General features: G+C 50.1%; 1 protein-coding gene across 1 annotated transcript in view; it reads right to left on the bottom strand.

Annotated features, from left to right (window-relative positions):
- The window catches only part of LOC140106905 (cilia- and flagella-associated protein 337-like), a 316979-nt gene that overhangs the window by 253239 nt on the left and 45774 nt on the right, over positions 1–17966 (bottom strand). The window contains exon 6 of the mRNA XM_072131544.1: positions 6733–6897. Coding sequence (XP_071987645.1) covers positions 6733–6897 — 165 coding nt within the window. The remainder of the gene's footprint in view (positions 1–6732; positions 6898–17966) is intronic.

The following is a 17966-nucleotide window of genomic DNA, read 5'->3' as shown; positions in this document are numbered from 1 at the left end:
TGGGGGCTGTATATGGGGTACAGTATATTACTAAGCTGGGGGGATGTATATGGGATACAGTATATTACTAAGCTGTGGGGCTGTATATGGGATACAGTATATTACTAAGCTGGGGGTGTATATGGGGTACAGTATATTACTAAGCTGGGAGGCTGTATATGGGATACAGTATATTACTAAGCTGCAGGGGCTGTATATGGGATACAGTATATTACTAAGCTGGGGGGCTGTATATGGGATACAGTATATTACTAAGCTGGGGGATGTATATGGGATACAGTATATTACTAAGCTGGGAAGCTGTATATGGGATACAGTATATTACTAAGCTGGGGGGCTGTATATGGGATACAGTATATTACTAAGCTGGGGGGATGTATATGGGATACAGTATATTACTAAGCTGGGGGGTGTATATGGGATACAGTATATTACTAAGCTGGGGGGATGTATATGGGATACAGTATATTACTAAGCTGGGGGCTGTATATGGGATACAGTATATTACTAAGCTGTGGGGCTGTATATGGGATACAGTATATTACTAAGCTGTGGGGCTGTATATGGGATACAGTATATTACTAAGCTGGGGGGTGTATATGGGGTACAGTATATTACTAAGCTGGGGGATGTATATGGGATACAGTATATTACTAAGCTGGGGGGCTGTATATGGGATACAGTATATTACTAAGCTGGGGGATGTATATGGGATACAGTATATTACTAAGCTGGGGCGCTGTATATGGGATACAGTATATTACTAAGCTGGGGGGCTGTATATGGGATACAGTATATTACTACGCTGGGGGACTGTATATGGGATACAGTATATTACTAAGCTGGGGGGATGTATATGGGATACAGTATATTACTAAGCTGGGGGCTGTATATGGGATACAGTATATTACTAAGCTGGGGGGATGTATATGGGGTACAGTATATTACTAAGCTGGGGGATGTATATGGGGTACAGTATATTACTAAGCTGGGGGGCTGTATATGGGATACAGTATATTACTAAGCTGGGGCGCTGTATATGGGATACAGTATATTACTAAGCTGGGGCGCTGTATATGGGATACAGGATATTACTAAGCTGGGGGGATGTATATGGGATACAGTATATTACTAAGCTGGGGGGTGTATATGGGATACAGTATATTACTAAGCTGGGGGATGTATATGGGATACAGTATATTACTAAGCTGGGGGCTGTATATGGGATACAGTATATTACTAAGCTGTGGGGCTGTATATGGGATACAGTATATTACTAAGCTGGGGGGATGTATATGGGATACAGTATATTACTAAGCTGGGGGATGTATATGGGATACAGTATATTACTAAGCTGGGGGATGTATATGGGGTACAGTATATTACTAAGCTGGGGGATGTATATGGGATACAGTATATTACTAAGCTGGGGGCTGTATATGGGATACAGTATATTACTAAGCTGGGGGGATGTATATGGGATACAGTATATTACTAAGCTGGGGGATGTATATGGGATACAGTATATTACTAAGCTGGGGGGCTGTATATGGGATAAAGCATATTACTAAGCTGGGGGGCTGTATATGGGATACAGTATATTACTAAGCTGGGGGGATGTATATGGGATACAGTATATTACTAAGCTGGGGGGATGTATATGGGGTACAGTATATTACTAAGCTGGGGGATGTATATGGGGTACAGTATATTACTAAGCTGGGGCTGTATATGGGATACAGTATATTACTAAGCTGGGAGGATGTATATGGGATACAGTATATTACTAAGCTGGGGGCTGTATATGGGGTACAGTATATTACTAAGCTGGGGGGATGTATATGGGATACAGTATATTACTAAGCTGGGGGATGTATATGGGATACAGTATATTACTAAGCTGGGGGGCTGTATATGGGATACAGTATATTACTAAGCTGGGGGGCTGTATATGGGATACAGTATATTACTAAGCTGGGGGATGTATATGGGGTACAGTATATTACTAAGCTGGGGGCTGTATATGGGATACAGTATATTACTAAGCTGGGGGATGTATATGGGATACAGTATATTACTAAGCTGGGGGGATGTATATGGGATACAGTATATTACTAAGCTGGGGGATGTATATGGGATACAGTATATTACTAAGCTGGGGGGCTGTATATGGGATACAGTATATTACTAAGCTGGGGGGCTGTATATGGGATACAGTATATTACTAAGCTGGGGGGATGTATATGGGATACAGTATATTACTAATCTGGGGGATGTATATGGGGTACAGTATATTACTAAGCTGGGGGGATGTATATGGGATACAGTATATTACTAAGCTGGGGGGCTGTATATGGGATACAGTATATTACTAAGCTGGGGGGCTGTATATAGGATACAGTATATTACTAAGCTGGGGGGCTGTATATGGGATACAGTATATTACTAAGCTGGGGGATGTATATGGGGTACAGTATATTACTAAGCTGGGGCTGTATATGGGGTACAGTATATTACTAAGCTGGGGGGATGTATATGGGATACAGTATATTACTAAGCTGGGGGGCTGTATATAGGATACAGTATATTACTAAGCTGGGGGATGTATATGGGATACAGTATATTACTAAGCTGGGGGATGTATATGGGATACAGTATATTACTAAGCTGGGGGGATGTATATGGGATACAGTATATTACTAAGCTGGGGGATGTATATGGGGTACAGTATATTACTAAGCTGGGGGGCTGTATATGGGGTACAGTATATTACTAAGCTGGGTGATGTATATGGGATACAGTATATTACTAAGCTGGGGGGCTGTATATGGGATACAGTATATTACTAAGCTGGGGGGATGTATATGGGATACAGTATATTACTAAGCTGGGGGGATGTATATGGGATACAGTATATTACTAAGCTGGGGGCTGTATATGGGATACAGTATATTACTAAGCTGGGGGATGTATATGGGATACAGTATATTACTAAGCTGGGGGATGTATATGGGATACAGTATATTACTAAGCTGGGGGGCTGTATATGGGGTACAGTATATTACTAAGCTGGGTGATGTATATGGGATACAGTATATTACTAAGCTGGGGGGCTGTATATGGGATACAGTATATTACTAAGCTGGGGGGATGTATATGGGATACAGTATATTACTAAGCTGGGGGGCTGTATATGGGATACAGTATATTACTAAGCTGGGGGATGTATATGGGGTACAGTATATTACTAAGCTGGGGGGCTGTATATGGGATACAGTATATTACTAAACTGGGGGGCTGTATATGGGATACAGTATATTACTAAGCTGGGGGATGTATATGGGATACAGTATATTACTAAGCTGGGGGGATGTATATGGGATACAGTATATTACTTAGCTGGGGGGATGTATATGGGATACAGTATATTACTAAGCTGGGGGCTGTATATGGGGTACAGTATATTACTAAGCTGGGGGGATGTATATAGGATACAGTATATTACTAAGCTGGGGGATGTATATGGGATACAGTATATTACTAAGCTGGGGGCTGTATATGGGGTACAGTATATTACTAAGCTGGGGGGCTGTATATGGGGTACAGTATATTACTAAGCTGGGGGATGTATATGGGATACAGTATATTACTAAGCTGGGGGCTGTATATGGGATACAGTATATTACTAAGCTGGGGGGATGTATATGGGATACAGTATATTACTAAGCTGGGGGCTGTATATGGGGTACAGTATATTACTAAGCTGGGGGATGTATATGGGGTACAGTATATTACTAAGCTGGGGGGCTGTATATGGGGTACAGTATATTACTAAGCTGGGGGGCTGTATATAGGATACAGTATATTACTAAGCTGGGGGCTGTATATGGGATACAGTATATTACTAAGCTGGGGGTTGTATATGGGATACAGTATATTACTAAGCTGGGGGGCTGTATATGGGATACAGTATATTACTAAGCTGGGGGATGTATATGAGGTACAGTATATTACTAAGCTGGGGAGATGTATATGGGATACAGTATATTACTAAGCTGGGGGGATGTATATGGGATACAGTATATTACTAAGCTGGGGGGCTGTATATGGGATACAGTATATTACTAAGCTGGGGGGGGGCTGTATATGGGGTACAGTATATTACTAAGCTGGGGGGATGTATATGGGATACAGTATATTACTAAGCTGGGGGATGTATATGGGATACAGTATATTACTAAGCTGGGGGATGTATATGGGATACAGTATATTACTAAGCTGGGGGATGTATATGGGGTACAGTATATTACTAAGCTGGGGGGCTGTATATGGGATACAGTATATTACTAAGCTGGGGGGCTGTATATGGGGTTCAGTATATTACTAAGCTGGGGGATGTATATGGGATACAGTATATTACTAAGCTGGGGGGCTGTATATGGGGTACAGTATATTACTAAGCTGGGGGATGTATATGGGATACAGTATATTACTAAGCTGGGGGGATGTATATGGGATACAGTATATTACTAAGCTGGGAGGATGTATATGGGATACAGTATATTACTAAGCTGGGGGGATATATATGGGATACAGTATATTACTAAGCTGGAGGATGTATATGGGATACAGTATATTACTAAGCTGGGGGGCTGTATATGGGATACAGTATATTACTAAGCTGGGGGGCTGTATATGGGATACAGTATATTACTAAGCTGGGGGTTGTATATGGGATACAGTATATTACTAAGCTGGGGGGGATGTATATGGGATACAGTATATTACTAAGCTGGGGGGATGTATATGGGATACAGTATATTACTAAGCTGGGGGGGATGTATATGGGATACAGTATATTACTAAGCTGGGGGGATGTATATGGGGTACAGTATATTACTAAGCTGGGGGATGTATATGGGATACAGTATATTACTAAGCTGGGGGCTGTATATGGGGTACAGTATATTACTAAGCTGGGGGATGTATATGGGATACAGTATATTACTAAGCTGGGGGATGTATATGGGGTACAGTATATTACTAAGCTGGGGGATGTATATGGGATACAGGGAGCTGTCTGTAGGGATGTTAATTGTTAGTAAAGTTTAAGGATTTACTTAACAGGGAGTGGGGGGGGGGGCAGCATTTTAATATTCGCCTCAGGCAGCAAATATGCTAGAATCGGCCCTGGCTACAGCCGCAGTACACAGCCATACATGGAGCTACAGCCGCAGTACACAGCCATACATGGAGCTACAGCCGCAGTACACAGCCATACATGGAGCTACAGCCACAGTACACAGTCATACGTGGAGCTACAGCCACAGTACACAGCCATACATGTAGCTACAGGCACAGTACACAGCCATACATGGAGCTACAGCCACAGTACACGGCCATACGTGGAGCTACAGCCGCAGTACACAGCCATACATGGAGCTACAGCCACAGTACACAGCCATACATGGAGCTACAGCCACAGTACACAGCCATACATGGATCTACAGCCACAGTACACAGCCATACATGGAGCTACAGCCGCAGTACACAGCCACTCATGGAGCTACAGTCACAGTACACAGCCATACATGGAGCTACAGCCACAGTACACAGCCATACATGGAGCTACAGCCACAGTACACAGCCACTCATGGAGCTACAGTCACAGTACACAGCCATACATGGAGCTACAGCCACAGTACACAGCCATACATGGAGCTACAGCCACAGTACACAGCCATACATGGAGCTACAGCCGCAGTACACAGCCATACATGGAGCTACAGCCGCAGTACACAGTCATACATGGAGCTATAGCCGCAGTACACAGCCATACATGGAGCTACAGCAGCATTACACAGCCATACATGGAGCTACAGGAGCAGTACACAGCCATACGTGGAGCTACAGGAGCAGTACACAGCCATACATGAGTACAGCCGCAGTACACAGTCATACATGGAGCTACAGCCGCAGTACACAGCCATACATGGAGCTACAGCCGCAGTACACAGCCATACATGGAGCTATAGCCACAGTACACAGCCATACATGGAGCTACAGCCGCAGTACACAGCCATACATGGAGCTACAGCCACAGTACACAGCCATACATGGAGCTACAGCCGCAGTACACAGCCATACATGGAGCTACAGCCGCAGTACACAGCCATACATGGAGCTACAGCCGCAGTACACAGCCATACATGGAGCTACAGCAGCAGTACACAGCCATACATGGAGCTACAGCCACATGACTGTTCGGCGCTGTTTGCTGGTGGTCTGGTGGAGCGAGTGTCTGGTTCTGCTTATCTAGAATAGTGAGTGACTGTCTTGGAGTATTTGTAGTAGTGTCTTTTCATGGTAGTCTATATAAATGGCTGTCTTTGGTGGCCGGGAGGAGTAAATGTCCCTGATTTTGCTGGATGTTTGTGAGTATCTGGTAGGCTGGATTTTCTTTCCCTGGTGGCTTAGAAGAGGGATTGTCTGTTTGTCTGTAGGTGTCTGTGTCCCTGGTGGCCTGGAGAAGCGTCTGTCCCTGGTGGCCTGGAGAAGCGTCTGTCCCTGGTGGCCTGGAGAAGCGTCTCTCCCTGGTGGCCTGGAGAAGCGTCTCTCCCTGGTGGCCTGGAGAAGCGTCTCTCCCTGGTGGCCTGGAGAAGCGTCTCTCCCTGGTGGCCTGGAGAAGCGTCTGTCCCTGGTGGCCTGGAGTAGCGTCTGTCCCTGTGTTACCTTGATTGTCCCATCTCTGGCGCCGGTGAGCAGCTTCCTGTGTGACGGGTCCAGGGTCATACACGTGATCTCCTCGTCTCCATGAGCGTTCCGGAGAAGCAGGGACTTGTTTCCAGTTTCCACATCCCACACAATAATGGAGGAGTCGTCACTCGCTGTCACCACCTGCCAGGTGTGGATATAGTCAGGAAATGCAGTGACCCCACCGGGGCATGAACACAAGGAGCAGAGGGAATGTCATTGACATCTGTGGCCCCAACTGGCCTGGAGAAGGGGCCGGGACTGTGGGGGACTGTGGATGGTTCGCCTCTGGCGATTGGCCCCTCTTATCTCGGTGGTCACCTAAGAGGGGGGGGGGGGCTCAGCTAGGGGAAGTGGGCCGCCCCCCGGCTATACAAAGCTCTTTCCTCCTTCCTTCAGGACCTTGAGATGTGAAGTCCCCCCCACCCTGCCCTCAGGTTAAGAAATTCTCATTTTCAGGTTTTCGTCCTTTTCGGTTTTGCTGCTTTCCTTTTGTTCTTCCCTAGATGTCAGAGCGACGGCAGAGGGGTGACATGCGCGGAGGCGAGGAAGGCGCCCGCATGCGCCACTTATGTTCATCCTACGGTTATTGCACAAACATTTAACACGTTCAGGTCTATTAAAGTTACCTGTAAATAAAATGGCTGCGGCCGAACCACATTCCCAGCCAAGAAGAGGGGGCGGCTGCACCCCTGGGACACCGATGGGGAGACACTTGCAGGTCAGTAACAGACTGGGGCTCATTACCTTATAGAGTCACTAGAGTTCAGTAAAAGTCTTATTTCCGTGTATTATGCTGCGAGCGGCGATTCACTAAGATCGTGCACCAGAAATCATAAATCTGCCGCTCAGGTCCCCGGAGTTCACCATCTTTTATGTGGAGCACCTTTAACAAAAGGCGTACAACACATTTTGAAAGTTACACCTATAGCACCTATACAGGGAGCAGGTCACACCTATAGCAGGGAGCAGGTCACACCTATAGCAGGGAGCAGGTCACACCTATAGCAGGGAGCAGGTCACACCTATAGCGAGAAGTAGGTCACACCTATAGCAGGGAGCAGGTCACACCTATAGCGAGAAGTAGGTCACACCTATAGCAGGGAGCAGGTCACAGCTATAACAGAGAGCAGGTCACACCTATAGCAAGGAGCAGGTCACACCTATAGCAGGGAGCAGGTCACACCTATAGCAGGGAGCAGGTCACACCTATAGCAAGGAGCAGGTCACACCTATAGCAGGGAGCAGATCACACCTATAGCAAGGAGCAGGTCACACCTATAGCAAGGAGCAGGTCACACCTATAGCAGGGAGCAGATCACACCTATAGCAGGGAGCAGGTCACACCTATAGCAGGGAGCAGGTCACACCTATAACAGAGAGCAGGTCACACCTATAGCAGGGAGCAGGTCACACCTATAGCAGGGAGCAGGTCACACCTATAGCAGGGAGCAGGTCACACCTATAGCAGGGAGCAGGTCACACCTATAGCAGGGAGCAGGTCACACCTATAGCAAGGAGCAGGTCACACCTATAGCAAGGAGCAGGTCACACCTATAGCAGGGAGCAGGTCACACCTATAGCGAGAAGTAGGTCACACCTATAGCAGGGAGCAGGTCACACCTATAACAGAGAGCAGGTCACACCTATAGCAAGGAACAGGTCACACCTATAGCAGGGAGCAGGTCACACCTATAGCAGGTAGCAGGTCACACCTATAGCAGGGAGCAGGTCACACCTATAACAGAGAGCAGGTCACACCTATAGCAGGGAGCAGGTCACACCTATAGCAGGGAGCAGGTCACACCTATAGCAAGGAGCAGGTCACACCTATAGCAAGGAGCAGGTCACACCTATAGCAAGGAGCAGGTCACACCTATAGCAGGGAGCGGGTCACACCTATAGCAGGGAGCAGGTCACACCTATAGCAGGGAGCGGGTCACACCTATAACAGAGAGCAGGTCACACCTATAGCAGGGAGCAGGTCACACCTATAGCAGGGAGCGGGTCACACATATAGCAAGGAGCGGGTCACACCTATAGCAGGGAGCAGGTCACACCTATAGCAGGGAGCAGGTCACACCTATAGCAAGGAGAAGGTCACACCTATAGCAGAGAGCAGGTCACACCTATAGCACGGAGCAGGTCACACCTATAGCAGGGAGCAGGTCACACCTATAGCAGGGAGCAGGTCACACCTATAGCAGGGAGCAGGTCACACCTATAGCAGGGAGCAGGTCACACCTATAGCGAGAAGTAGGTCACACCTATAATAGAGAGCAGGTCACACCTATAGCAGGGAGCAGGTCACACCTATAGCAGGGAGCAGGTCACACCTATAGCAAGGAGCAGGTCACACCTATAGCAAGGAGCAGGTCACACCTATAGCAGGGAGCAGGTCACACCTATAACAGAGAGCAGGTCACACCTATAGCAGGGAGCAGGTCACACCTATAGCAGGGAGCAGGTCACACCTATAGCAAGGAGCAGGTCACACCTATAGCAAGGAGCAGGTCACACCTATAGCAAGGAGCAGGTCACACCTATAGCGAGAAGTAGGTCACACCTATAATAGAGAGCAGGTCACACCTATAGCAGGGAGCAGGTCACACCTATAGCAGGGAGCAGGTCACACCTATAGCAAGGAGCAGGTCACACCTATAGCAGGTAGCAGGTCACACCTATAGCAGGGAGCAGGTCACACCTATAACAGAGAGCAGGTCACACCTATAGCAGGGAGCAGGTCACACCTATAGCAGGGAGCAGGTCACACCTATAGCAAGGAGCAGGTCACACCTATAGCAAGGAGCAGGTCACACCTATAGCAAGGAGCAGGTCACACCTATAGCAGGGAGCGGGTCACACCTATAGCAGGGAGCAGGTCACACCTATAGCAGGGAGCGGGTCACACCTATAACAGAGAGCGGGTCACACCTATAGCAGGGAGCGGGTCACACCTATAGCAGGGAGCGGGTCACACATATAGCAAGGAGCGGGTCACACCTATAGCAGGGAGCAGGTCACACCTATAGCAGGGAGCAGGTCACACCTATAGCAAGGAGAAGGTCACACCTATAGCAGAGAGCAGGTCACACCTATAGCACGGAGCAGGTCACACCTATAGCAGGGAGCAGGTCACACCTATAGCAGGGAGCAGGTCACACCTATAGCAGGGAGCAGGTCACACCTATAGCAGGGAGCAGGTCACACCTATAGCGAGAAGTAGGTCACACCTATAATAGAGAGCAGGTCACACCTATAGCAGGGAGCAGGTCACACCTATAGCAGGGAGCAGGTCACACCTATAGCAAGGAGCAGGTCACACCTATAGCAAGGAGCAGGTCACACCTATAGCAGGGAGCAGGTCACACCTATAGCAGGGAGCAGGTCACACCTATAGCAGGGAGCAGGTCACACCTATAGCAAGGAGCAGGTCACACCTATAGCAAGGAGCGGGTCACACCTATAGCAGGGAGCGGGTCACACCTATAGCGAGAAGTAGGTCACACCTATAGCAGGGAGCGGGTCACACCTATAACAGAGAGCAGGTCACACCTATAGCAGGGAGCAGGTCACACCTATAGCAAGGAACAGGTCACACCTATAGCAGGGAGCAGGTCACACCTATAGCAGGGAGCAGGTCACACCTATAGCAAGGAGCAGGTCACACCTATAGCAGGGAGCAGGTCACACCTATAGCAGGGAGCAGGTCACACCTATAGCAGGGAGCAGGTCACACCTATAGCAGAGAGCAGGTCACACCTATAGCAGGGAGCAGGTCACACCTATAGCAAGGAACAGGTCACACCTATAGCAGGGAGCAGGTCACACCTATAGCAGGGAGCAGGTCACACCTATAGCGAGAAGTAGGTCACACCTATAGCAGGGAGCAGGTCACACCTATAACAGAGAGCAGGTCACACCTATAGCAAGGAACAGGTCACACCTATAGCAGGGAGCAGATCACACCTATAGCAGGGAGCAGGTCACACCTATAGCAAGGAACAGGTCACACCTATAGCAGGGAGCAGGTCACACCTATAGCAGGGAGCAGGTCACACCTATAGCAAGGAGCAGGTCACACCTATAGCAGGGAGCAGGTCACACCTATAGCAGGGAGCAGGTCACACCTATAGCAGGGAGCAGGTCACACCTATAGCAGAGAGCAGGTCACACCTATAGCAGGGAGCAGGTCACACCTATAGCAAGGAACAGGTCACACCTATAGCAGGGAGCAGGTCACACCTATAGCAGGGAGCAGGTCACACCTATAGCGAGAAGTAGGTCACACCTATAGCAGGGAGCAGGTCACACCTATAACAGAGAGCAGGTCACACCTATAGCAAGGAACAGGTCACACCTATAGCAGGGAGCAGGTCACACCTATAGCAGGGAGCAGGTCACACCTATAGCGAGAAGTAGGTCACACCTATAACAGAGAGCAGGTCACACCTATAGCAAGGAACAGGTCACACCTATAGCAGGGAGCAGGTCACACCTATAGCGAGAAGTAGGTCACACCTATAGCAGGGAGCAGGTCAAACCTATAACAGAGAGCAGGTCACACCTATAGCAAGGAACAGGTCACACCTATAGCAGGGAGCAGGTCACACCTATAGCGAGAAGTAGGTCTTACCTATAGCAGGGAGCAGGTCACACCTATAACAGAGAGCAGGTCACACCTATAGCAAGGAGCAGGTCAGACCTATAGCAGGGAGAAGGTCACACCTATAGCAGGGAGCAGGTCACACCTATAGCAAGGAGCAGGTCACACCTATAGCAGGGAGCAGATCACACCTATAGCAGGGAGCAGATCACACCTATAGCAGGGAGCAGGTCACACCTATAGCAGGGAGCAGGTCACACCTATAGCAGGGAGCAGGTCACACCTATAGCAGGGAGCAGGTCACACCTATAGCAGGGAGCAGGTCACACCTATAGCAGGGAGCAGGTCACACCTATAGCAGGGAGCAGGTCACACCTATAGCAGGGAGCAGGTCACACCTATAGCAGGGAGCAGGTCACACCTATAGCAGGGAGCAGGTCACACCTATAGCAGGGAGCAGGTCACACCTATAACAGAGAGCAGGTCACACCTATAGCAGGGAGCAGGTCACACCTATAGCAGGGAGCAGGTCACACCTATAGCAGGGAGCAGGTCATACCTATAGCAGGGAGCAGGGCACACCTATAGCAAGGAGAAGGTCACACCTATAGCAGAGAGCAGGTCACACCTATAGCAGGGAGCAGGTCACACCTATAACAGAGAGCAGGTCACACCTATAGCAAGGAGAAGGTCACACCTATAGCAGAGAGCAGGTCACACCTATAGCAGGGAGCAGGTCACACCTATAACAGAGAGCAGGTCACACCTATAGCAGGGAGCAGGTCACACCTATAGCAAGGAGCAGGTCACACCTATAGCAGGGAGCAGGTAACACCTATAGCATGGAGCAGGTCACACCTATAGCAAGGAACAGGTCACACCTATAGCAGGGAGCAGGTCACACCTATAGCAGGGAGCAGGTCACACCTATAACAGAGAGCAGGTCACACCTATAGCAAGGAACAGGTCACACCTATAGCAGGGAGCAGGTCACACCTATAGCGAGAAGTAGGTCACACCTATAGCAGGGAGCAGGTCACACCTATAACAGAGAGCAGGTCACACCTATAGCAGGGAGCAGGTCACACCTATAGCAAGGAGCAGGTCACACCTATAGCAAGGAGCAGGTCACACCTATAGCAAGGAGCAGGTCACACCTATAGCAGGGAGCGGGTCACACCTATAGCAGGGAGCAGGTCACACCTATAGCAGGGAGCAGGTCACACCTATAGCAGGGAGCAGGTCACACCTATAGCAAGGAACAGGTCACACCTATAGCAGGGAGCAGGTCACACCTATAGCAGGGAGCAGGTCACACCTATAGCAGGGAGCAGGTCACACCTATAGCAGGGAGCAGGTCACACCTATAGCATGGAGCAGGTCAAACCTATAGCAGAGAGCAGGTCACACCTATAGCAGGGAGCAGGTCACACCTATAGCAAGGAGCAGGTCACACCTATAGCAGGGAGCAGGTCACACCTATAGCAGGGAGCAGGTCACACCTATAGCAGGGAGCAGGTCACACCTATAGCAGGGAGCAGGTCACACTTATAGCAAGGAGCAGGTCACACCTATAGCAAGGAGCAGGTCACACCTATAGCAAGGAGCGGGTCACACCTATAGCAGGGAGCGGGTCACACCTATAGCGAGAAGTAGGTCACACCTATAGCAGGGAGCAGGTCACACCTATAACAGAGAGCAGGTCACACCTATAGCAAGGAGCAGGTCACACCTATAGCAGGGAGCAGGTCACACCTATAGCAGGGAGCAGGTCACACCTATAGCAGGGAGCAGGTCACACCTATAGCAAGGAGCAGGTCACACCTATAGCAAGGAGCGGGTCACACCTATAGCAGGGAGCGGGTCACACCTATAGCGAGAAGTAGGTCACACCTATAGCAGGGAGCGGGTCACACCTATAACAGAGAGCAGGTCACACCTATAGCAGGGAGCGGGTCACACCTATAGCAAGGAACAGGTCACACCTATAGCAGGGAGCAGGTCACACCTATAGCAGGGAGCAGGTCACACCTATAGCAAGGAGCAGGTCACACCTATAGCAGGGAGCAGGTCACACCTATAGCAGGGAGCAGGTCACACCTATAGCAGGGAGCAGGTCACACCTATAGCAGAGAGCAGGTCACACCTATAGCAGGGAGCAGGTCACACCTATAGCAAGGAACAGGTCACACCTATAGCAGGGAGCAGGTCACACCTATAGCGAGAAGTAGGTCACACCTATAGCAGGGAGCAGGTCACACCTATAACAGAGAGCAGGTCACACCTATAGCAAGGAACAGGTCACACCTATAGCAGGGAGCAGGTCACACCTATAGCAGGGAGCAGGTCACACCTATAGCGAGAAGTAGGTCACACCTATAGCAGGGAGCAGGTCACACCTATAACAGAGAGCAGGTCACACCTATAGCAAGGAACAGGTCACACCTATAGCAAGGAACAGGTCACACCTATAGCGAGAAGTAGGTCACACCTATAGCAGGGAGCAGGTCAAACCTATAACAGAGAGCAGGTCACACCTATAGCAAGGAACAGGTCACACCTATAGCAGGGAGCAGGTCACACCTATAGCGAGAAGTAGGTCTTACCTATAGCAGGGAGCAGGTCACACCTATAACAGAGAGCAGGTCACACCTATAGCAAGGAGCAGGTCAGACCTATAGCAGGGAGAAGGTCACACCTATAGCAGGGAGCAGGTCACACCTATAGCAAGGAGCAGGTCACACCTATAGCAGGGAGCAGATCACACCTATAGCAGGGAGCAGATCACACCTATAGCAGGGAGCAGGTCACACCTATAGCAGGGAGCAGGTCACACCTATAGCAGGGAGCAGGTCACACCTATAGCAGGGAGCAGGTCACACCTATAGCAGGGAGCAGGTCACACCTATAGCAGGGAGCAGGTCACACCTATAGCAGGGAGCAGGTCACACCTATAGCAGGGAGCAGGTCACACCTATAGCAGGGAGCAGGTCACACCTATAGCAGGGAGCAGGTCACACCTATAGCAGGGAGCAGGTCACACCTATAGCAGGGAGCAGGTCACACCTATAACAGAGAGCAGGTCACACCTATAGCAGGGAGCAGGTCACACCTATAGCAGGGAGCAGGTCACACCTATAGCAGGGAGCAGGTCACACCTATAACAGAGAGCAGGTCACACCTATAGCAGGGAGCAGGTCACACCTATAGCAGGGAGCGGGTCACACCTATAGCAAGGAGCGGGTCACACCTATAGCAAGGAGCGGGTCACACCTATAGCAAGGAGCGGGTCACACCTATAGCAAGGAGCGGGTCACACCTATAGCAGGGAGCGGGTCACACCTATAGCAGGGAGCGGGTCACACCTATAGCAGGGAGCGGGTCACACCTATAGCAGGGAGCGGGTCATACCTATAGCAGGGAGCAGGTCACACCTATAGCAAGGAGAAGGTCACACCTATAGCAGAGAGCAGGTCACACCTATAGCAGGGAGCAGGTCACACCTATAACAGAGAGCAGGTCACACCTATAGCAGGGAGCAGGTCACACCTATAGCAAGGAGCAGGTCACACCTATAGCAGGGAGCAGGTAACACCTATAGCATGGAGCAGGTCACACCTATAGCAAGGAACAGGTCACACCTATAGCAGGGAGCAGGTCACACCTATAGCAGGGAGCAGGTCACACCTATAACAGAGAGCAGGTCACACCTATAGCAAGGAACAGGTCACACCTATAGCAGGGAGCAGGTCACACCTATAGCGAGAAGTAGGTCACACCTATAGCAGGGAGCAGGTCACACCTATAACAGAGAGCAGGTCACACCTATAGCAGGGAGCAGGTCACACCTATAGCAAGGAGCAGGTCACACCTATAGCAAGGAGCAGGTCACACCTATAGCAAGGAGCAGGTCACACCTATAGCAGGGAGCGGGTCACACCTATAGCAGGGAGCAGGTCACACCTATAGCAGGGAGCAGGTCACACCTATAGCAAGGAGCAGGTCACACCTATAGCAAGGAACAGGTCACACCTATAGCAAGGAGCAGGTCACACCTATAGCAAGGAGCGGGTCACACCTATAGCAGGGAGCGGGTCACACCTATAGCGAGAAGTAGGTCACACCTATAGCAGGGAGCAGGTCACACCTATAACAGAGAGCAGGTCACACCTATAGCAAGGAGCAGGTCACACCTATAGCAGGGAGCAGGTCACACCTATAGCAGGGAGCAGGTCACACCTATAGCATGGAGCAGGTCAAACCTATAGCAGGGAACAGGTCACACCTATAGCAAGGAGCAGGTCACACCTATAGCAGGGAGCAGGTCACACCTATAGCAGGGAGCAGGTCACACCTATAGCAAGGAGCAGGTCACACCTATAGCAAGGAGCAGGTCACACCTATAGCAGGGAGCAGGTCACACCTATAGCAGGGAGCAGGTCACACCTATAGCAGGGAGCAGGTCACACTTATAGCAAGGAGCAGGTCACACCTATAGCAAGGAGCAGGTCACACCTATAGCAAGGAGCAGGTCACACCTATAGCAGGGAGCGGGTCACACCTATAGCTGGGAGCAGGTCACACCTATAGCAGGGAGCAGGTCACACTTATAGCAAGGAGCAGGTCACACCTATAGCAAGGAGCAGGTCACACCTATAGCAAGGAGCAGGTCACACCTATAGCAGGGAGCGGGTCACACCTATAGCAAGGAGCAGGTCACACCTATAGCAGGGAGAAGGTCACACCTATAACAGAGAGCAGGTCACACCTATAGCAAGGAGCAGGTCACACCTATAGCAGGGAGCAGGTCACACCTATAGCAGGGAGCAGGTCACACCTATAGCAGGGAGCAGGTCACACCTATAGCAGGGAGCAGGTCACACCTATAGCAGGGAGCAGGTCACACCTATAGCAGGGAGCAGGTCACACTTATAGCAGGGAGCAGGTCACACCTATAGCAAGGAACAGGTCACACCTATAGCAGGGAGCAGGTCACACCTATAGCAGGGAGCAGGTCACACCTATAGCAGGGAGCAGGTCACACCTATAGCAGGGAGCAGGTCACACCTATAGCAAGGAACAGGTCACACCTATAGCAGGGAGCAGGTCACACCTATAGCAGGGAGCAGGTCACACCTATAGCGAGAAGTAGGTCACACCTATAGCAGGGAGCAGGTCACAGCTATAACAGAGAGCAGGTCACACCTATTGCAAGGAGCAGGTCACACCTATAGCAGGGAGCAGGTCACAGCTATAACAGAGAGCAGGTCACACCTATTGCAAGGAGCAGGTCACACCTATAGCAGGGAGCAGGTCACACCTATAGCAGGGAGCAGGTCACACCTATAGCAAGGAGCAGGTCACACCTATAGCAGGGAGCAGGTCACACCTATAGCAAGGAGCAGGTCACACCTATAGCAGGGAGCAGGTCACACCTATAGCAGGGAGCGGGTCACACTTATAGCAAGGAGCAGGTCACACCTATAGCAGGGAGCAGGTCACACCTATAGCAGGGAGCAGGTCACACCTCTAGCAGGGAGCAGGTCACACCTATAGCAAGGAGCAGGTCACACCTATAGCAGGGAGCAGGTCACACCTATAACAGAGAGCAGGTCACACCTATAGCAGGGAGCAGGTCACACCTATAGCAGGGAGCAGGTCACACCTATAGCAAGGAGCAGGTCACACCTATAGCAGGGAGCGGGTCACACCTATAGCAGGGAGCAGGTCACACCTATAGCAGGGAGCAGGTCACACCTATAGCAGGGAGCAGGTCACACCTATAGCAGGGAGCAGGTCACACCTATAGCAATGAGCAGGTCACACCTATAGCAGGGAGCAGGTCACACCTATAGCGAGAAGTAGGTCACACCTATAGCAGGGAGCAGGTCACACCTATAGCAGGGAGCAGGTCACACCTATAGCAGGGAGCAGGTCACACCTATAGTAGGGAACAGGTCACACCTATAGCAGGGAGCAGGTCACACCTATAGCGAGAAGTAGGTCACACCTATAGCAGGGAGCAGGTCACACCTATAGCAAGGAGCAGGTCACACCTATAGCAAGGAGCAGGTCACACCTATAGTAGGGAACAGGTCACACCTATAGCAGGGAGCAGGTCACACCTATAGCAGGGAGCAGGTCACACCTATAGCAGGGAGCAGGTCACACCTATAGTAGGGAACAGGTCACACCTATAGTAGGGAACAGGTCACACCTATAACAGAGAGCAGGTCACACCTATAGCAGGGAGCAGGTCACACCTATAGCAGGGAGCAGGTCACACCCATAGTAGGGAACAGGTCACACCTATAGCAGGGAGCAGGTCACACCTATAGCGAGAAGTAGGTCACACCTATAGCAGGGAGCAGGTCACACCTATAGCAAGGAGCAGGTCACACCTATAGCAAGGAGCAGGTCACACCTATAGCAGGGAGCAGGTCACACCTATAGCGAGAAGTAGGTCACACCTATAGCAGGGAGCAGGTCACACCTATAGCAAGGAGCAGGTCACACCTATAGCAAGGAGCAGGTCACACCTATAGTAGGGAACAGGTCACACCTATAACAGAGAGCAGGTCACACCTATAGCAGGGAGCAGGTCACA

This window comes from Engystomops pustulosus, unplaced genomic scaffold (assembly GCF_040894005.1).
Source record: "Engystomops pustulosus unplaced genomic scaffold, aEngPut4.maternal MAT_SCAFFOLD_86, whole genome shotgun sequence".
Taxonomy (NCBI): Eukaryota; Metazoa; Chordata; class Amphibia; order Anura; family Leptodactylidae; genus Engystomops; species Engystomops pustulosus.
Note: the sequence above shows the minus strand (reverse complement) of the source record. Positions and strands in the feature narration are given on the sequence as shown.